We start from the raw sequence: 20,630 nt of genomic DNA on the forward strand, positions 1-20,630 counted from the left end.
CACCCAGCTTCTGACCTCACAGGCAGGTCGGGAATTAATCTAACGAGACCACGGGAGGCTTCCTCCGGTGGGGAGCAGCACTGAGCCCGCAGGCCTTGTCCAGAGCGGGGCTTAAGATGTGGCGTCAGCATGTGGCAGTAAATGGGGCTGCCAAGCCTAGTGTAGACGGGATGGGTGTTAACTCATGCCAGGTGTTCCCCTTGGAACTGTTGGAGGAGCCAGCATAGCCCGTGGTAAGGCAGGGGTTGTGTCTACATGTGCCAGCAACCATTCCACTTTGAATCCCCTTCTAAGCAGGGCCAGAGAGAGCCTGTGATTCCAGAGCGAGGGTACAGGCTGGGGCAGGGCCTGGCCTTGCTCCTCGTGGGCAGAGCCCTGGCCTGGGCCGGGGGGCAGGATCAGGGCCTGAGGCTAGTGTAAGTGCTAAGCACCAGGACTCGTTAGCGCTTCCCTTACCCTGCCTTTGAAACTCTCTGGCTCATCAGAGCTTCCTACCTTGGAGCAACCCCCTTCGGTCCTGCTCTGCGACAGCAAGCTGCAGCCAGCTCCCTAACGGAGCTAAACCAACTGCCTGTAAGTCACCGTCATGGCACTCCCGACCCTGCTCCGTGAGGAGATGCAGCAGCTTTTTTACCTGCTGCATTTTACCTCTGCTACAGCCTCCTCCATGACCCTTCTGCGGGGGATGCGAGCGACAGGGAAACAGTCGGTTGGCGGAGATGTAACGAGGAAAGGACCTGGGAAGGGCATACAGCAGGTAGCCAGGGAGAGGAAGGCAATGGATGGATCAATCCATGCTGTGGAGAGCTGAGATCAGTTCCCTCCTGTCTTTTAGACACCCTAGCCTGACAGCTCAGGTCAGCAGGAGGCTGCCTGGGCTGGGGGTGACCTTTAGGCGGTCGAACTCACTGCCCCTTCGCCCTGTCTCTGATCAACCCAGTGGCACTTTTGAACGCCAGACCCTGCCTGAGGCCCCACGGCAGCAAGGATAGTTATTTATAGGGTGCCTTGTTTGCTCAGCCCTCGGCCTGCACAGCTCCCCAGACAAGATGGCTGTGGAATTACAAGGATTAGCACTTCCTCCCTTATTTCAATAGTGAAGATACTGAACAGCTGTTCTGTGGCAGGAGGCAGCTAAAAACCCAGCTTTTATGGTGCAAATGGGAGTAGGGCCACTAGAGGGAGCCTCCTGCCAAACAGGTGGGGGGCTGCAGCCTTCCATAGCTCTCCCTGCATGGGCACAAACACACACGAGCGTGCGTTGCACCGACGCCGCTCTCTGCTGCGGGCTTGACTCCAGCCAGAAGGAAGGCCGCTGGGTCTTGGCCTCCATTGGCCCAGCCGGCATAAGTCGGTGTTCACGCTGGGGAGGTCGATGGCCCAGCACAGCCAAGCAGGGCCTAGGTTTAACCATCGCGCCATGAGCTAACAGTAATTTCCTCGCTGGTGTTTGAGCCCTTCCAGGGGCGAGAGTTAAAGATTTTTGCCAAAGGCTGGAGGGCTAGAAACGTATGTAAAAAAAAAAATAAATAAAGCAAGCAGCTGAGTGTCTCGCCTCTTCCCCTGACGGCAGGAGCTGGGGCCCGAGGAAGCCTGCAGCAAGGGCTGGCAACGCCGCTGGTGCAAGACCGAGTTCCCCCAAATCTCCCCCTGCGGCGAACGGAAAGCCCTCGGCTCGGAGGGGCAGCTGGGCAGGCAGAGGGTTCTGGCTGGGAGCCCTGGTAGAGCGGCTAACGGGCCCCACCGGCCTGCCTGACAGTGCATGGCGGGGCGTCGCTGCGTGTGCATGTTAGTGACTGCACTGAACATGCTCTGCCATATTTGGGCCTGCTAGAAGCCCTGTGGCCCAGCTGTTTGCACAGGGCTGGCTTTTCCCTTCGCCAGCCCCCACCACTGTCACCTGGGGCGCTAGCCATTTGTATTCCAGCCTGAGAACCGCTCCCCCCAGCAGCAAAGCCCAGCTGTCTCTCCAGCCATGACTGGTGTTAGCCACGGCTCCCTGGGAAGCGGCTCTGCACCAAATGGCCTCTCTGCAGATGGTTTTTAAGAGAGGATTTTAACACCCTGGCAGTTGGGGGAGGCGAGAGAAGCTTTAGGGCCTGCTCCTCTGAGGCACCGGCTGCCAGGCGGCAACCACAGCCGGTGCCAGAGCACAGTGGAGGAGATTGGGGCGGAGGGGGGGGAAGCCGCAGCTAGGAGGGGGAAAGGCCGGGTGCTGGGATGACCTCACTCCCAGCTGCCCTCTCACCGGTGCAGCGAATTGTGCCGTTCTGGGCGCACAGCCTCCTGCAAGCTGCTCCCTGTGCCGAGGGGAACGGGCCTTGGGCAAGGGGACGGGGAGCCCGAGGAGGGGCTGCAGCAGAGTGGGAGTTCAGACCCGCACGGCCAGATCCCCAGGCTCAGCGATTCCAGCTGGGTCTGCACCCGCTTGGCTCTTCTGTCTCCCCAGCTCAGCCACTGCCCCTCAACCAGGACCCCCCGGCCCTCCTCGCTCTTCCAGCCCAGAGGCCAGAATCCCCCTCCTGCAAGGCAACGTATTTTAATCTCTGACTTAACCCTGAGCCCTTAGAGCTGACAGCCTGGTCCTTTAACCCCTGCAGGCTTGGAGCTCCCCCCTCCAAACCTCAGCAGCGCCTTACGCCCACAGGTACCCCAGGGAACCACGCCACGCCCTGCTTGTTAGAAAGGTTTATTTCTCTTTATTTACAGGATCAATTAAAAAAAAAAACACACACCCCCCCCAGCATGGGCAGGGAGCCTCAACGGGACCCCCCCAGGCAGGCGCGGCCTCGAATGTTTGTGCTGTAGCTGGCCGGACGGAGAGCTGGACCGGGAGATGGACACAGGGCCGCAGGCAAGGCCCAGAGCCCGCAGCAGCAGGGAGCAAGCCCCCCTTGGCTGGCTGTCAGATCCCACAGCTGGATGTCGTCAAAGGAGAATGAAAGTTAATGGTTATAAATTACACCCTGGAATAAAGAGGGCTCCGGTACCACGGCGCCTGGCTCAGAGGGGCTCCACACCCTGGACGCAGCCCTGGCTCGAGGGGGAGCTGCCGGAGCTTGGCCTCCTTGTGACTCAGGCCGAGTGGGTGGCCCTTGCCCCCGCGCCAATTGTGTTCACATTTTGCTGGGCCAGAGGGGAGCCTTGCTACCCCCGGGCATGAGATGCAGGGGCTGGGCTCGCCGGGGGAAGACGACCACCCTACCCTGGATTGCCTTCCAGTGGGAATCCCAGGCCCTGTTCCCATGGGGGACACACACCTGCCCCACACTGGGCTAAATCTGGAACCCCACCCCCAGCCCAGCCTTGGGGTTGTTCACCCCCGTTTAAGAAGCATTTGGCACTGCCTGCTCCCCTCCCCCGAGCAGCAGTTTATGGCTTGAACAATTTGGCTCTGGCTAAGGAAAAGAAACAAAAGCAAGAATTACAAATGTGGAGGGAGAGGAAAACCAGTCTCCCAGCCGGCTCCCTGAGCGCCAGTGAACTGGGACCACCCCCCCCCGGGAGGAGGGCAGAAGGATTTGTTAAAGTCTTATAAATAAACAAACAGCTTGGTGGAAAGTCACATACAAAAGTGTGCAAGTCCCTGGGGGCACGCGGGCGGCAGGGGAGCGCCCCCTGCTGGTGCAATCACCAGGGCAGCACCACACCGCGTGCCTCAGGGCAGCAACTGAAGGCCATGCGTGGGGAATGGAGATGGGAGCATCTAGCTTCCCCCACCCCCCGCTCTGTGCTAGGAGAGAAAACCCAGGGGGCTCGGCTTCCATCTGTCACCTGGGCACTGCCAGGGGGTGGGGGCACATGCAAAGGGCCAAGCTTCTCAGCGAAGAAAGCAGCAGCCTCCGCCCCGTCCTTCACCTGCGCTAGCCAGCTGCCCCGTGGGACCTCAGTGCAGGCCCCCTGGGCAGGTCGCACCCTGTTGGCCCTACATCCAGCCACCCCGAGAGCCCGGACTGCGACCCTGGCCTCAGGTACTCCCATGGCTGGGGGCATGCTATGCCCTGCCACAGGAGAGGAATAGACAAACTGGGTGCGGCGGGGGGGGAGGGGGCGCTGCTTCCACCTGGGAGACACTTCCTGACCCCCCAGGCTTTGTAATGCCACTGAAGGAGCCTTGAGGACCAGACCCCCCCCATCCCTCCATGGCTAGGGGAGCAGCTGGCAGCGGGCTGCCACCCCTGCAGGTTCCACAGCACGTTAGGATGGGCAGCGAGGGGCTGGCACAGGCTGGGCAACAGCCTCCCCTTGCCCCCGCGTGAGACGTGGACTCCTAGAGATGGAAAGGCCCCCATCACCCTGAGCCCTCTTTTTCCCCTCTGCCCGGGGGATGGAGGCACCTGGCTAGGCTGTGATGGGGGCAGGGGCGTGGAGAAACTGGTTACGTTCCACACGTCCCCTCTCCCAGCCTCTGTCCAGGCCTTGCATGGCGGGTGGATAGCTTCTGCAACGTCTTTGACTCGGCATGGGGGGGCGGTGGGGTGCCCAGGCCATGGGAGGCAAAGACCCCCTCCTCCACCCCAGGCACTTGTGTTGTAGACGGTGACGCTAACTCCGGGGGGGGGGGGGGGGGCGCGCCAGCAGCCGAGGGGGTGGGACACACGTGCCTGACGCTCCAGAACAGAGGGGCCGGAGACGGGGGGCAGCCGTCAGCCCCAGGAGAGAACGGCCTGACGTACACGCTCCAAAGCTGCTGCAATCCAGTGTGTGTGTGTGGGGGGGGACGGGGACGGGGGGACACACAGACGGGTGGGCGATGGCCCTGGCCCAGCCCCATCCAAGGCCACCGAGGTGCAGCGGGCCCGGCCAATGCCATCTCCGAAGCCCAGGGCACCCACATTGAGCGCCCCTCCAAGCTCAGGGTGCCCCACTGTCTGCAGGCCGGGCTGGCCTCTGGCCCCTGCGGGCAGCACGGCCTCATTGCTCCCCAGGGAAAACAAAATAGCTCTCTCCGGTTAAGAGCTAGGTGTTGAAGGCAGCTGGAAAGAGGGGTGCGGGGGGATTTCTCCATGCAGGACCAACAGGGCAGCCTCACTCAGCTCTCCCCCTCCCCGAGAACGGCCCTGGGCTGGGGGGTGGGATCCTCATTAAAATAGGAGGCATTTGTGCAAAGCACCCCCTCCCCCCCAAGGGCAGAGTGAGGGGAGTGCCGGATGGCAGGAAAGTAACAAAACCCCCAAAAGGGGACCGTAAAAAAAGGGTCTGGCCCAGATTGTACAAAGAGGGAAGGTCTGGCCCGGTGCCACCTGGGTGCGGCCGGCTAGCAGGGCAAGTCCTGGCCTGGTGCAGCCGCCGCAGGGGAGGGCCCCTGGGCACGTCTGGCTGGCTCAGAGAGGGGGGCTCACTGGTTGTCCCCCGGCTGGTACTGAGGCTCTGTGGCAGTGAAATAGTCTTCCAGGAAGGACTGGAGGTATTCGAAAGTGGGGCGCTCCTCGGGCTCCTTCTTCCAGCACTGCACCATCAGCTCGTGCAGGGAGGGGGGGCAGCTGCCCGGGCACTGCATGCGGTACCCCCGCTCCACTTGCTCCAGCACCTCCCGGTTATTCATGCCTGCACAACAAGGACAGCGGCTGAGTCGGGGGAGGGAGGGGCTGCTGCTAGAGGTTCTTTGTGGGCATTAATGATGGGTATTTCCTAGGGAGGGGGGGACGTGCTATGGCCCCACCCTACTGAGGCCGGGGGGAAGTGGTCACACCATTAGTGTCAGTGATGGGAAGAGAACCCAGGAGTCCTGACCGGCAGGCCCCACTGCTCTAACCGCTAATAATGCTGCCTGGTTCCTCTCTAGCGCTTCTCATCAGTAGCTCTCTGGGCACTTCCCAACGGAGTCAGCAGCATTATCCCCATTTTACAGATGGGGAAACTGAGGCAGAGTGGGGCTGTGAGTTGCCAAGGGTTACCCCACAGGCCAGCGGCAGAGCCAGGCATAGACCCCAGTGCTCTACCTGCTAAACACCACTTCCCTCCCAGAGCCGGGAATAGACCCAACTCCTAGACCACTGCTCTAACCACTAGACCCTGCTCCCTCCCGTGGACCAGCACAAGCCCCAACAGCCCCTACTAAAGAACACAACCCCAGCAGGAGGGGGCAGAGCCAGCAGCTGCCTCTTGGCGCCAGACAGCCGTACCTGGGTAGGGCACGCGGCCCTTGGTGACGAGCTCTGTCAGAAGGATGCCAAAGGACCACACGTCTGACTTGATGGTGAATTTCCCATAGAGAGCAGCCTCCGGGGCCGTCCACTTGATGGGGAACTTGGCACCTGCAGGGAGGTGGGGTAGATGAGATGGGACGGGGGGAGGGGCAGAGACCACCACAGGGGGCAGGCTCCCCTGGGGCAGCATGCCCGCCACCAGCTAGGGCGCAGGGCTCCTCAGGCCCGATGCCAGCGGGGGATCCGTGGCCTCTTTGCCTCCCCCAGCATTAGCACGTGGGTGCTGCGGGAGGTCACTCTGCCCCATGGCCCAGCTGGGGCAGAGGGGAGCCCAGCCACAAAGGGTCTATTGCCACTCCCACCCCTGGGCACAGGCCAAGAGCCCTGCCCACTCCCTCCCACCTTGGCACCCCCTGCGCGCCTCTGCAGCCAGGCCCACCTTGGCGTGCTGTGTACTCATTATCCTCGATGAGGCGGGCCAGGCCGAAGTCCGCGATCTTACACACCAGGTTGTCAGCCACCAGGATGTTGGCAGCGCGCAAGTCCCGGTGGATGTAATTCATCCGCTCGATGTAGGCCATGCCGGCCGCGATCTGCAGGGAGGGGAGTGTGTGGTGAGAATGCGGTCACCCTGGGTAAGCCCCCATCCCCTGCCCCGCCCCCCACCCCCAGCCTGGCTGGGGGATGGGATGCAGACCCTCCCTCATCTCCTTGGGGTTAGTCCCAGCCCCTCCCCACCCAGGACGGGGGTGGGCTGGGCAAGTTGCAAGGAGCCCCCCTGCAGACGAGACCCGGCCAAGTGTTGGATCTCCAGCCCTGGGAGGGGCTGGTGATTTCCGCTTCCTACCCCCACCAGGACCCATCTCCTGGTACCTGGGCCGACATGTCCACCAGCTGGGGCAGCTTCAGGAACCGGCCATCTCCATCCTTCAGGAAATCCAGCAAGCTCCCTGGGGGAGAGGAGAGGGAGCATCAGGACATGAGCCTCCAGCTGTGCCCCCCACCCCCGGCTAGAAGTCGCCATGTTCTCCATCAAGTCCCTTGCCCTGGTGCAGACACAGCTGGGGCGAGGAAGGCAACCGGCCAACACCTCCCCCCACCCCCCGGGCTGCGCCCGGCTCTCACCCTGGCTCATGAACTCAGTGACGATGTAGATGGGCTCCTCTGACACCACGGCGTAGAGCTGCACCAGCTTGTCGTGCCGGAGCCGCTTCATGATCTGGGCCTCCTCCAGGAAGGCCTCCGGGGACATGGTACCCGGCTTCAGCGTCTTCACCGCCACCTTGGTGGTGCCGTTCCACGTGCCTGGAGCCAGCGGGAAGGCAGGGGACAGCGTCACGGTGCGCTCGCCCCGACCGGCGGTGGCAATGCAGGGAGGGTGTGGGGGCGGGTCAGTCACTGCCAGCTCCAGGGCGGGCGGTGGCGGTGGGGGAATGCCTCCAGGATGAAGAGCCCAGCAAAGAAGCCCTCGTCACTCCCAGGGCAAGTAGCAGACCCTGAGTCACTCTCACCCCTTCCCTGATGAGATCCCCAGATCAGCCCCCCTCAGTGGGATGGGCAGGAATGCCTGTGTCTCACTCCCCTCCCCCCTCATGGGACAGGCAGTGGGTGCCCATATCTCACCCCATTTCAGGGACAGGGGTCCGAAAGTCTCCCCTCCCCAGAGCCTCCCCCCAGGATGGCTCAGTGTAGAAGCCTCACATGGAATGGGGCAAATTCCCTTCCCGCATCCCCATATGGGCTGGAAAACTTCAGAGAGGCTTCCCTGAGGCCCCCTCCCCACATCTGATGGGCAGAGACCCTCACTCCTGCCCCTACATGGATAATCAGAACCTGAGGGTCTGGTGGAGACTAGATGGAACCACCCTCCCCCACCCCCCAGGCCTCTCCCAGCCCTGCAATATCCAGGCTCTGGCCCCGTCCCCATCCTCCTGCTGCAACGTGCCTGCCTTACCCATCCACACGTCTCCGAAACATCCCATGCCAAGCTTCTTGTCCAAGCTTACGGACTCCCGCGTTATTTCCCAGGCGTCTTTAGACAGGCTCATAGTCTGGGGCTTCATATTGGGGCATACCCGGGTTAGTAGATGGCACAGACCGTCATTGAACTCTGCAGGGGATGGGATGACGGGGAGGAGGCGGGAGAGAGGAAGGGGGGAGTGGAGAATGGGATGAATTCAGCATGCACATGCACAAGGGCTGAGAGGCGGAGGAGTGGAGCCAGGCTCAGATTGATCGCCTGCCTTGGCACTGTGGCGAAGGCTGACTTGTCCACCAGCTGGAGCTCTTCACCTGTGGTCCCAGGATGCAACATGTAGGGTCACAGCAGAGGTTTGTTTGTCCTCCTAGGGCAGGGTCTCCCCTTGGGTACATGGGTCCGGCATGGATCCGCCCTGCAGCCCCGACCTCCCCAACAAGAGGACGGGTCACTTATGGCTGCCCAGATCCGACAGACGGCCCGCCCTCCAGACAGGTGCACAGAGAGGATTTACTGGCTGCCAGGTCTGGCTGCTTAGTGGGGCAGAGCCAGGAGCAAATGGCAGTGCCATGCGGCTGGCTTGGAGGCCAGGCTGAGGCGGGATGAATTGATTTGTTCCCTCCCTCTACAGATTCGCTGTCCCGGGCCCTAGAGCCAGCAGAGAGCGGTTAGACTCCGACAGAGCATCCCAGAGCAGGCGATCAGGAGCTCCCCACCCCCAGGGGAGGGGGGGCACTAGGCTGGATCCAAGGGCAACTCCCCTGCTGTTTAGCAGGAACAGGCCTGATGGCTTTCAGCAGCATTTTTCCTTGAGCGAATTCCCATGTGCGCGAGCGAGATGTCTGTGCTGGAAAGAGTCTGGGGAGGGAAGCCCCCGCACGCATCCACAGCAAGTAAATGGTGCCCCCGAATCCCCCGGCCTGGCCAGCCCAGCCCAGGGGTGAGAAGGGACTTCAGGCCCCATGGCTCAGTCAGTCCTGCTGAGATTATGAACCAGAAGACCCTGCAGATGGCTCACGCCAATAGCAAGCCCTGTCTCTTCCTGCTGTGTCCCTGGGATGCCCTGGATGGATCCAGTCTTTGGTGTGCCTCCCCTCGCCCCGGCAGGGCGCAGGGCCTGGGGTTCTCCCCTCCTCTCCCGGCTCAGCCCCCCCGCTCGCCTGGAGAGTCCTACCCATCCACACTTCCCCAAACTGCCCATTGCCCAGCTTCTTGATCAGCTGCAGCGACTCTCGCGGGATCTCCCACACGTCTTTGGTTTTGACAGACAGGTCTGCCAGCTTGGGCATCCCCTTGTGGCACGGCACGGCCAGACGGCAGCACAGGCCCGCAGCTCGCTCTTGCGGACAGAGCCGAGGGGAGGAGGGAGCGAGAAGAAAGAAAGAGAGAGAGAGATGAGAGCACAGACAGAGAGACGAGGCCCTCGAGGGCAGGGAGAGAGAAACCACATTGCGCTGCCCCCGGGGGCAGCACAACCAAGCCTCTCACCCGCCCCACACGGGGGTCACGCCGAGGCCCTGCTCACGGGGCAGCGTCACCATGCTGCAGGAGAAGCAGCGGAAGGTGGCAATGCTAGCCGAAGCGGAGGGCAGGAGCGGGGGACTCATTGTAGGCGACCCCCGGAGGAGTCAAGCCTGGGCTTTGCAATCGGGAGGCTCCCGACCCTGCCCTTGATCGCGCGGCTCCTTGGGTGGGAGTCCTGGGGAGGAGCCCTCCGGAGCGCTGCCCTGGATGGGCCCGTTCTACCCGCCAGTTGGCCCTGCCCCACTCTGAGCCCGGCCTGACTCCCTGGGTGGCCCAGCCCCGAGCAGTGGGTTTCCCAGCCGTCCTGGACCTGGCATGTTGGTCAGCAACGAACGGCGACTGCCGATCTACCTCACTGGTCTTACCCCCTCGGTCCGTGCATTGCTCCCACAGGCTGGCGTCTGTGATCGGTGCTGGGGTGGGGTTAGGCGGGGAAAAGCAGCAACCAAAGGAACCTCCCTCCCCTGTGTTGGGGCTTTGGCCAGCATGGGATGCTGGGGGGAGAAGGTGGGGGGGCGCTGCTAGACGAGGAGGGAGGCACGGTGGGAGGAGAGGGGCTGCGGTGTGCCAGCCAGGGCAAATTTCATTTGCAGCACAAGGAATTAGCAGAGGCCCGTCAACCTGGGCACAGGTTCCCCAAGGGCTCATCCCGCGCAGGAAGGAGAGATCTCCCGGAGCCCCTGCTCTGGGGCAAAGCCCTGCTTCTCCAGCTGCCACTGGCTGGAATTCCCCTGGGCTCAGATTTGGGGGCTTCTCTCAAGGGCTGGGGAGAAGGCATCTTGTGAAGGCCAGGCCAGTGCATTTCATTGCAGCTGCTGGGCAGGGTGCAGAAAGGCCAACGGCATCTCCAAGACACGCAGCAGGCACCCTCCAGCTCTCCCCACTTTCCGAATTCGGTCTGGACAGGCCAGCGTCACAACTGCCGCCCTCAACCCCCCTAGGGCCTGGGGGGCACCAAGACTGAATGGAGCCAGGACTATGGCTGAGTAATGCTCTCAATGCCACGCTCCCTCTGGTGCCATCCCTGCCCGGCCCTGGCTTGTCCCCCCTTACCTATGTAATGCTGGACCAGCTCCTGGATGGTCTCGAACTGGGACCGCGTGGTGATGTAATAACCCCCATTATCCAGCTTCCGGATCTTATAGTGCTTCACGTGGTCGCCCTTCGTCTCGTCCCAGTCCCGGATGGACAGGGAGTAGGCACCTGGGGAGGGACAGCAAAGTGGTCGGGCTGGAGACAGACACAGGCAGGGTGCCTGGAGGGGGTGGTGGGAGCAGCTAGTGGACACCAGCAGGGGGCACTGTGTGGTTATATGGGGGTTCAGAGGGGCGCTATTCCCCAGGCACGCGGGCTGGAAGCGCATCCCCGCCTGCTGTCACGCCCGTTATTGGAGCTGTCTGGCTGCCGGCGGGGAGGCAGATGTGGGGAAACATCTAGGCCCCCGCTGCCCCTCCCAGAGTACCCCCCACACACACCCGGGATGCTGAGAGGCATGGCTGCTACCTTTGCTGGTCTCGCTCTCGCGGATGAGGAAGGTCCCTCGGGGGTTGCCGTGACACAGCAGCTGCCTCTCGGCGTCCTTTCGCCCCATCTTCCCAAAGTACCACCTGGGGCAGAGGGCAAGGAGAGGGAGGCTTAGTAACATGTCAGGGCACCTGGCAGCCACGGCTCGCCTATGCCCCGCCTGCTGCGGGGACCCAGAAAGGGGAGGGATGGATTTGGGACTCTCTAACGAAGACACAGAGGGCCAGGGGAAGGATGGTTATGGCCCAGCCCTGAGACTCAGAGAGCTGGGTCGGCTCCTGGCTTCCTGAGAGCCTTGGGAAGGTCACGGACCCTCCCAGAGCCTCAGTCTCCCATCTGTAAAATGGGGAGAACGCAACGTCTGTTCTCCCAGCCTCTGTCTCTCTAGTTAGACTGCAGCTTCTCTGGGGCAGGGTGCTCTCTTACTTCGTGTACGTACAGCGCCCTGCACAGTGGAGCCTTAATCTCGGCTGGGGCCTCTAGGTGCTATTGAAATGCACATCAGAATATGGTAGCTGGGTAGATGATGTACACACATGCACAGGAGGTACTGGGTGGGGAAGTATGTTTGAGACTTAGAACAAAAATCTGGGAGTCAGGACTCCTGGGTTCTGTTCTTGGCTCTGCCCCTCGGAGTGACCTTGGGCAAGTTGCTGAGGCCACATTGTTCAACGTTGGTCCCTGCCATTAAATATGAGTTCAGGTGGCCAATCACAGGATGGAAGTGTCAGCCTTTTAGCCTCTCTCTGTCCCAATTTTCCCCTTCTGCAAACTGGGAATAATAAACCTTACCTACCTTCCAGCAGGGCTGCAGGGGTGAATTTACTAATGGGTGCAGTGCGCTTGGGGATCTGGGAGCAGAAGGTGCTACAGGAATATTTACCCAGGCTAAGCTAGGGGTAATCCACTCTCATGCTTCAGGGCTGATGTTACAGGGGTCAGGAAGGAAACACCCCTCCCACTTGCAGGTGAGGTGCATCATGGGAGATTCCACCTCCTGAAGCATCAGACACTGCTGGAAGCAAGTTACCACTGTGTGACCCAGCTGGTTTGATATGGAGAGGCAACTCCTAGAGCTGGGGTGCCTTGGTACAGATCGTGGGGGGGGTGGGGGGGGGATTGGCTGGGGTCTGTATTGCCCCAAGGGTGCTGTGGGGGATGGAGTGTCTCCTGGACGTCCCTTTGTCACTGGCTCCCTCCTCTGTCCCCAGCCAGTACACCCGGTTCTGGCAGTCAAGTGGGCTCCGTTCCCCAGTCAGCCCAGTACTCACTCTTCTGCCTGGATGGAGTCCACTGGGGCCACGTAGTTGCTGGGGACGTAGCCCGTGGCCCCTGTGTTCAGGGACCTCGCCTCCCACCAGTCGCCCTCGCTGTGGAATCAAAGAGACGGAGTGAGAATCTGTGAGAAAGTCCCCTCCCCACTCCCGCAGGCAGGCACATAGCCCACCTTGGAGACCCCGCTGAGCCCCTCTGTCCCACTCCCGTATCATGGGGCATCCAGCACGAATACCAGAGGAGGAGCACTCCTCAGCTGCTCCCAGCCTGCCCCACCAGGGCCGGCCAGCTTAGACCTGGGAGCAAGGCTCAGGATGGGCTTTGTCACCTCTGCCCGCCCCCCGCCAGTCACCAGTGGGTTTAACTCGGCCTAGCTGGTTGGATGGGCTTGTGGTGCAAACGCCAACGGGCTGTGAAATCCCCCAGCCAAGCTGCTCTCGGAGCAGGGCCGCATGGGGCAGGGAGCTCCAGCCAGCAGCAGACCCGGGTGCGTTTGCACTTTGGGGAGTGGAGTCAGCGTTCCTGGAGGGGAGGGGCCCAGCCCTGAATGGGACACTCACGTATTGTTGATAATGTGGAATTTCTCCCCCTTCAGGAACGTCAGGTCATCCTCTGTCCGGGCTTCGTAATCGTACAAGGCAATGAATAGGGTCACCCCCCCGCCTGCGAGACACGGGGACAAGGCAGTGAGGAATCTGCCAGGGGCAGGCTGCTGCGAGATGCCAACATCACTCTGTGTATTAGTCAATGCTTGCGGTCACGTCGTGCCAGGCACTGCACAGACTGTCCCTGCCCTGAAGAGCTCACAGTCTGATAGACGCAGAGTGAGAGGGGAAACTGAGGCACAGTGCAGGGAAGTGACTGGGCCAGGTCACCCAGCAGGCCAGGGAATAGAACCCAGGTCTCCTGACTCCCAGCCCAGTGCTCTGTCCACTAGAGCTTTTGAGGGGCATTGGCCTTTCACCAGTGCTGCTGGGCATTTGTGCCACAGGGGAGAAGGAGTCTGGACACGGTTGGGAAGAGTTCTCACATGAGGAGGGGCTCTCAGCCTCTTCCATACCAGGCCTACCCCAGGACCCGGCTCCCATTGAGCAATACCGGAAAGGCAGATTAGTTGTTACCCCCTGGCACTGGACTGCGACCCACCAGCCCGCACAGAGACCTGAACTATTCCTAGGACAGAACGGCCCTCAGCCCAAAAGCTCATCCACCTCCACACAGCCACCCTGATTGGTGCCTGGAACCCTGGCAACCCTGCCCCATGCCCACACGAGTGCCGTCCTAGACTGTCCTACTGCGATGCCCTCTGGGCACCTATCCCACAGATCTCAGATTAGCTCCCAGCAGCCGTGAATTGTGGGAGATTTTGAAAGCCCAGGGGTGCACTGTGGGACAGGAGAGGGTGGTTTACAATCCATCGCTGGGCCTCAGCAGAATGGGGATGGGAAACAGGTTTTGCTGTACAAAGGAACCGAGAATACTCGGGCAAAGGGCCACAGCACCCGACCCTTAGTGCCCAGCACGACCCAAACCCTAGTGCAGTAGTGCCAGGATTCACACTGCCCCCTGCTGGGTGGAGCAGGACTCACATCCCAGTGGGTTAATTGCTGGGGAAGTATTCCCCCAGCACCACAGCCCCAAGGCCCTGCCCCACTGCAGGGGCACCAAGGAGACTCACCTGTGATCCCCCCTCCACACACGTGCAAGGTGTTGCCGGGGTAGAGGCCGGGGCCCATGAAGGCAGGGGCGCCGGCGGTGCTGACGGGCGTGCTGTGGAAGTTGTTATAGTCAGGGATGCGGGTGAAGCTGCTGCTGAGATTCTGCTGGGTCGGGTCGGGGCCGTAGCAGGATTTCGATGCTGAGCTGGTCGTGCCATCAACGTTCTCCGTCTGGCCTTTATTCGACCCCTTCTCCTTGCAATACACACAGCCCATTCTGGGCAAAGCCTGCAGAGGGTGGAGAGAACGTGGGGGTCAAACACGGGGCGGCTGCTCAGGTCACGCTGGGGCAAAAAGACCCTGCCCTTCCTCCAGGAACTCTGCTAGCCTGCGCCCTGGGCTGTGCACCGCTGCCCATCAGTGACTCCTGCGCGCTGCTGGACCGGAACGGACCCATTGCACGGAGCGGAACAATGATCCTCCCAGCTCGGGAGCTTGACTGCTCCCTCCCCCAGCGCTGGCCGCAGCCTGGTGGGTCCATCCCCACAGCAGCTCATTCCCACCATAGCAGGACTGTGGTCCTTCCAATGCACCCTTCCCGCCCCAGCAGATGCACCCAGCCAGAGAGCCCCACCTTCCTGCCGCACTGCACGAGAGCGACGGTCCATGCAGTCGGGCCCCACCTGCCTCTTCCTTGCACATGGCTGCCCGTGCGGGCAACTTGATGCCTCTCCCACCTGGGAGTGCGAGTGTCTGGCTGCGTGTGACGGCACATGTGTGACCACACGGCTCCATGGGCGGGGGGGCGGGATATGGGGAGCTCACTAACGTCGCCTTCCTCCCCAGCTGTCAAACTCCACTTCCTTCTCTTGCCATCTGCCACATGCCGGTTGCCTGGCAATAAGGTCGGTGGGTCAAGCTGGAGGAGGAGGGGGACAGAGCTGTGCCCAGCTGCCAGGGGGTTAGGGAGGGCACAGGAGTCCAGCCAGCAGGGGCAGGGAGCTGGGCTGAGCTGGGCCAGACCGGGTGCCTTTAATCTATGAAGCTGGAGCTAATGGGCTGGGGGTCAGCTGGGGCAGAGGCTGGCGCCCAGGTACTCTAGTGACGGGCATGGCAGAGTGGGTACAAATTCACTCCCCCCACCCCCCGGCCAGCCCTGATGGAGCCATGGCAAAGCAAGGTGGGGGATCCTGGTGGATTTCCCAGTAAGGCTGGTGAGATCCCTGCTGCTCGAGGCGAGCAGCTCCCAGGGTCCCGGCCCCTGCTATTCACTCTCTCTTCTGCGCGGACTACAGCAGAAGCCAGCTGCAGCATTTCTCCTACGAAGAGAAGGCGAAAGGCAGAGAAGGGCTGGTGCAAATCAGCACGGATGGCAGTTTGCACCAGCTGCGGATCCGGCCCAGGTCCCCCGCCGGAGGTGTTAGAGGGGCTCAGCTCCCTCCCACATAGGGCAGGAGCGAGGAGCGTGGACAGAGCTGGAGCAGCAGTCAGGCGTGGGGCGAACTCGTGGCTGGGGAAGGAGAGGCGGTGGGTGCGTTAGGAGAACCGTGCCAGGCCAGGACTGAGACCCATGGGCAGAGTCGGGCATGGGGAGCCTGGGACTGGCAGAGAAGGGCGTCAAGGGGATGCAGGCCAGAAGCGAGGCGCGTTGCTTGAACGACACAGATACTGACTTGGTTTCTACAGCGTCTGCAGGCTCAGCTGAGAGCCCATCCCTGCAGCCCCGGAAACAGGAAGAGCCCTGCGCAGCTGGGGTCAGGCTGCGGCTCCCAGCCTCTGTCAAGACAGGGGCTCCTCTGGTGCTGGGTGGCTGCCAAGGGCCTGCTCAGTTTTAACCACACGGGCTGGGCTGAGATCAGCACCAAGGCCTCGTCTACATCGGGGACGTTTCTGGAAAGTCTCCCCAGCGTGGCGAACGCAGGCCGGGCTCCTAGCACAGATGGGCCCTGTTCCACCCCCGGAGGGGGGTCTGGACTCTGCAGTGGGGTCCTCCGCTGGCTGGATCAGCCGGAAAGCAGCTTCAGAGGCAGGAGCTGGGCAGAGAGCTCCTTGGGCTAGTTGACACCCTGTGCCACGCGGGTAGCAATGCATGCCTCGGGCAGGGGCATGACCCAGGGTCAGCTCCAGAGACGCTGCCTGCCTGGGGACACCCTGCCCCGCGGAACTCAGGAAGGGCCTTGCCATTCAGCTTCAAAGGAAACAGGACCCGGCCCTTCTCCTGTGTCCAGCTGAGGTCTCCGGCTGTGGTGGTGCTGAAGGGGAAGCAGACTCTCATGCTGGCTGTACCCGATAGCATGCAGCAGGCGTCCTGGCACCCACTGTACCCGGCATGGCCTGTTCCCTCCCCAGCCCAGCCACCGGCTGAGGTCTCCCGGAGAAAGGCGTAGTGGGACCCGGTGGAGAAAGGCGCAGTGCTCCTGCCCATGTGACCGAGATGGGGTGGCCAGTCCTAGGGCCTCGATGGCATGGCTGACCGGGACCTGGCAGGAGGGATCCCTTTTGCGGGGCGGGGGGGGGGCGCTGCTGGCTGGAGGGTGGGCTCCCTCTGGCTCTGGGCTTGATTGTTATTTTCCCGTCTTTCGAGGGGAGGGGGGGGAAAAGAGGGAGCATGACTGACACCCCCCCCCCCCCATCAGTCTCTTCTCCGAGAGCACAACTGCGCTGCACATGCTCAGAGAGCTCTGGAGGCAGAGCCAGGTAGCAGAGGCTGGTGCCCTGAGTGGTGGACGCAGGCTGGCGTCTCTTAATGCAGAGCGACAGAGCCATCCCAGACAACTGCCCCGGGCAGCCCTGGGTGAGACGGACGGCAGAGCGTGGGGGCGGGGAGAGGAGGAGGAGGAGGAAATACCAAGCCCGTTGAAAAGCCAGCGAGAAAGAAGAGAGTGGCCAGCTCCCACCCTCTCAGCCATTGACCCGCTTGCCGGGACGCTCTGCAGCAGGCTCCAGCTAACTCTCCAGCCAGAGAGAGGGATGATAAATACCTCCTGCAGGGGCCGGAGGAGGCCGTGGGGCTGTCCGGTGCGCTAGGCTGTAGGGACGCGGGGGGGCTGTACCTTTAGAGCCTGTCTGGACTTTGGTGGTTCCATGCAGATGCAGAACGTCGCAGGGAGCAACACACTGCATTCTCCCTCTCGCAGCGGCTCTGCATTTGCTCTGCCCCTTAGTCGGGTAGGGAAGCCCAGGCTGCCAGCCCAGCTCTGCACAAGGGGAAAACAACTCCCAGGGCACAAAACATCTTTCCTTTGACTCACCAATGTGACTGCCCCCCCCACCTCCCCCAACACACATTGACACTCACTGGGATGGCTCCTCAGGTCAGTTCAGCTGCTCCATGTTACCTGCCCGAGGAGAACCAACACCTGGAGGACACAAGAGAGATGGAGAGAGATGGTGAGATCCCTTAGGACAACTCTGCCCATAGCCACCTGCATGATCCAGCTGATGACCGGCCATCCCAGCAGGCCACCTCAGAGCAGGGCCTAACTCCGCACCCTTCACCAGCCCAGCCGTGGGTCGTCCATTCCTAGCACTCGGACGGTAACGCCCCCTACCCCAGCCACTACGCTCCCCCGCTCCTGCCGCTCGGTTTACATGGCTGCAAGAAGGTGGGGACTCAGGCCTCCCCTGGGTTCTAGTCCCACCTCTGGGAGGGGAGCATGGTCTTGTGGATGAGCCCGATGGTCAGGACTCCTGGGTTCTTTTCCCAACCTTGTATCAGACTGGGAGTAAACCACTGTGCCCCTGAAATGGGGTTACGAACCCTCCCTTGCCACATCCATAAAGCACATGCTGCTCCTCAGCTGAGTGGTGCTGCAGAGAGCTGAGTGAGCCCTGCTTAGTGCCCTGATGGACACCCAATCCCCCTTGCAAGCCATTCCTGGGCAGGAACGCCTCCCCGGGACACCCTATCAAAGGCTGGTCCTGCTGTCATGGGCTAGGCGCTGGCTAGAGGCCGAGGGTGGAATTTTCAAAAGCACTTAATGGCTGTGATGCATCCAACTCCCCTAGGCTGTGAGAGTTGGGAGCCTCAGCCCTATTGAAATGCTCACCTTAGAGTGGTGTTTGGGGGTGGTATGGAGCCGGGGTGTCTCTTGGTGGCACTGGGGTAGTTTATGTTTAATAGGGTACAAAGTGGAATAAAGCATATCCAAGGGGAAAATGGGGTAAAAACCTTCGCAGGAAGTGGGGAAAGGCCAACAGAAATGCACACACACACACAGGGACACACGCACACCACGGCACCCCTTTGTGATGATCTGCTGGGGTTCCCAGAACTGTGAATTACTGTCACAAAGGAGAGTTTTGCTATTGCTAAGCTGTGTGACAACCCACCGCCACGCTGGCTTGTCTGCCCTGCCAGCAAACTTGCCAGGACCCGGCCCATCCAAACCTGGCCTTGCTGGTAACAAATGGCGAGTCCCAACTCCCATGTTCCCTAGAGACACCCTCCCCAGCTCCTGTACACTCCCAGAAGTTATTATGTTTGTTGCTCCTTTAAAGAGACAATACACTGTGGCCTGTTAGCTGGGGTTAACATGCCCTTCCTTTCCATCATGGCACTGAATAGTAAAAGTAAAACAAGTTGTTTAACAGCAGGACACAGGATCAAGTGATACCAAGTATAAGGAACAAAGACAGAAAGGGCTACAAGCAACCAAAAGTAACAATACACTTCTAAAGACTAAAACTTAATCAGCTCAAGTTCTTGTTCCAGATAGTTTCCTTACTTACAGCAGCTTCTCCAGTGTGACTGGTTCTTCTAGCCAGGACCCACCCTTACAACATCCAAAGGCTGGTTTCTTTGATCACTCAAGAAATGGATGGCTTTTCCTCTCACCTTATCTTACCTAAGGCCAGTGACCCTCCTTCAAAAGGCAGGAAGATTTCCTGGGGATCCAGCTTCCATCCCCCCCGGAGATTGTTATGTGGTCCCTTTTTGCCCACTTGCTCTCCTGAGGACTTGGTTTACCTTGCATGTAAATGTACCCGCATGATCTCTGCCTGACGACCAGGCTGTCAGGACAAACAAATACGCATTCCTCTGCCTAGGGCAGGCTGGGTTATGCATTGCTTGTCAAACACAAACACAATTTTCCAGATCATATTTATAACTCTTCATACATCCATACACACACCACGCAGTGCTTTCAGGACCAGTGTGTAACCACTTGATATATGATACCTTACAGGAGACCTTGTGACCCAAGTCCAGTGCCCTCATTCTATTGCCCCCCACCCCAGGAGCAGGGACATGGCTAGCGTCCCGTCCCCCCCCCCAGACTCAGCAGCTGGGACAGAACAGTCCTCCCGAGCCAGCATGTTAGCTGCCATCTGCCTCGGTGTCTTGACTGAATTCCAGCCACAGGGCCGTCTCCCCGCATCCTCATCTCCTGACGACTGGGCTGTGAAATGACTTTCCATGGAGGGTGGCTGAGCACAATAGGAGCGAGAGACAATGGCCCCAGACATGCCCCAGCTCAAGGACACTCCATGCCTTTCACGGCAGCTTCAGGAGGCATGGGAGGTGGCGGATGGAAAGCCTTTCTTTGGGTCGGGACCGGCCGAGCCCCCCTGCCCCCCCAGGGCTCTTTAACCCTTTACAAGCTGGCCTTGCCCAGGCTGCCAGCCAACCAGATTCTTTAGCAGGAGGCCTGTGTGTCTGCAGCATCCAGCAGACGGCACAGGGACACCTTAGGAACTGCAGTGCTGCGGGCTGGGTGGATTGAAAGAGCCGCAAGAGAGAAGCAGAGAGAGATGGAGTTTCCCCAGGTGCAGTCTGTGGGAGCAGGGTCCCTTTAGGGGCTGAAATACACAGGATCCACACCCAGTGTCCCATTCCACAAAAGCCCCAACACACACACACTGCAAACTCAGAGGGTGCAAAACAGAGTAATCCTCCTCCCCCCCGGCCTCGAGAGCTACACCTTAATCAGGCAGTATTCGTCTACAGTCATTATAGTAACAACTGGAATCTGACATGTTCCAAGCGCTCAGTTCAAGGGCCCCACCCAAGCCCAGCCGCACTGGGCTGGTTTTGATGCAGTGAGGCAGCCCATGTTCCTAAGGCATGAAGGGGGCCCTGGCGATGGCATGTTGGCCGTGGGGTGATGCTGATCGTACCGCATGGGAGCCAAGGCACAAGGACGATGTTTCAAAGATTCTGGGGTGTTAAACACAGGGTACCAGGCTTTGTGTACGCTGGGCAGCGGGGTTGTGCGGCCAGGGCATGGGGCTCAGGAGACCTGGTTCTCTTCCTGGCTCTGCCCTTGGCACATCACTTCCTCTGTTTCTCCTGCCCCCGTGCATCTTGTCCGTGGAGAGCCTTTCTTGCACTGTCTGTCTAGCACCTAGCACAATGGGGCCGGGATTTGCTTGGGGCCGCTAGGCACTTGTGGGCTACAAATGTTAAATACCCTTGAAATGGGCATCGTCCTTTAACACCACAGGTCCTGAGTTCACTCCCCAGGACGATGGCCAGCGGAGTAGTCACCAGCCACACAAGCAGGTCAAACTTCCCCCCCG

The 20,630-nt window shown here is 60.8% G+C and overlaps 1 protein-coding gene across 2 annotated transcripts in view; it reads right to left on the reverse strand.

Annotated features, from left to right (window-relative positions):
* Window positions 1-3,496: 3,496 nt before the first annotated feature.
* Window positions 3,497-20,630, reverse strand: part of FGR (FGR proto-oncogene, Src family tyrosine kinase) — a 37,386-nt gene continuing 20,252 nt past the window's right edge. For both annotated transcript variants that reach the window (XM_077837935.1, XM_077837936.1), the window contains exons 2-13: window positions 17,407-17,467; window positions 14,129-14,396; window positions 13,011-13,113; window positions 12,447-12,545; window positions 11,155-11,258; window positions 10,705-10,854; window positions 8,104-8,259; window positions 7,275-7,454; window positions 7,023-7,099; window positions 6,589-6,742; window positions 6,126-6,257; window positions 3,497-5,547 (exon numbers count right to left, since the gene is read on the reverse strand). In XM_077837935.1, the coding sequence (XP_077694061.1) occupies window positions 5,339-5,547; window positions 6,126-6,257; window positions 6,589-6,742; window positions 7,023-7,099; window positions 7,275-7,454; window positions 8,104-8,259; window positions 10,705-10,854; window positions 11,155-11,258; window positions 12,447-12,545; window positions 13,011-13,113; window positions 14,129-14,384 (1,620 nt within the window). In that variant the 5' untranslated portion in view covers window positions 14,385-14,396; window positions 17,407-17,467 and the 3' untranslated portion in view covers window positions 3,497-5,338. The remainder of the gene's footprint in view (window positions 5,548-6,125; window positions 6,258-6,588; window positions 6,743-7,022; window positions 7,100-7,274; window positions 7,455-8,103; window positions 8,260-10,704; window positions 10,855-11,154; window positions 11,259-12,446; window positions 12,546-13,010; window positions 13,114-14,128; window positions 14,397-17,406; window positions 17,468-20,630) is intronic.

Source organism: Eretmochelys imbricata, chromosome 19 (genome assembly GCF_965152235.1).
Source record: "Eretmochelys imbricata isolate rEreImb1 chromosome 19, rEreImb1.hap1, whole genome shotgun sequence".
NCBI classification, from domain to species: Eukaryota; Metazoa; Chordata; order Testudines; family Cheloniidae; genus Eretmochelys; species Eretmochelys imbricata.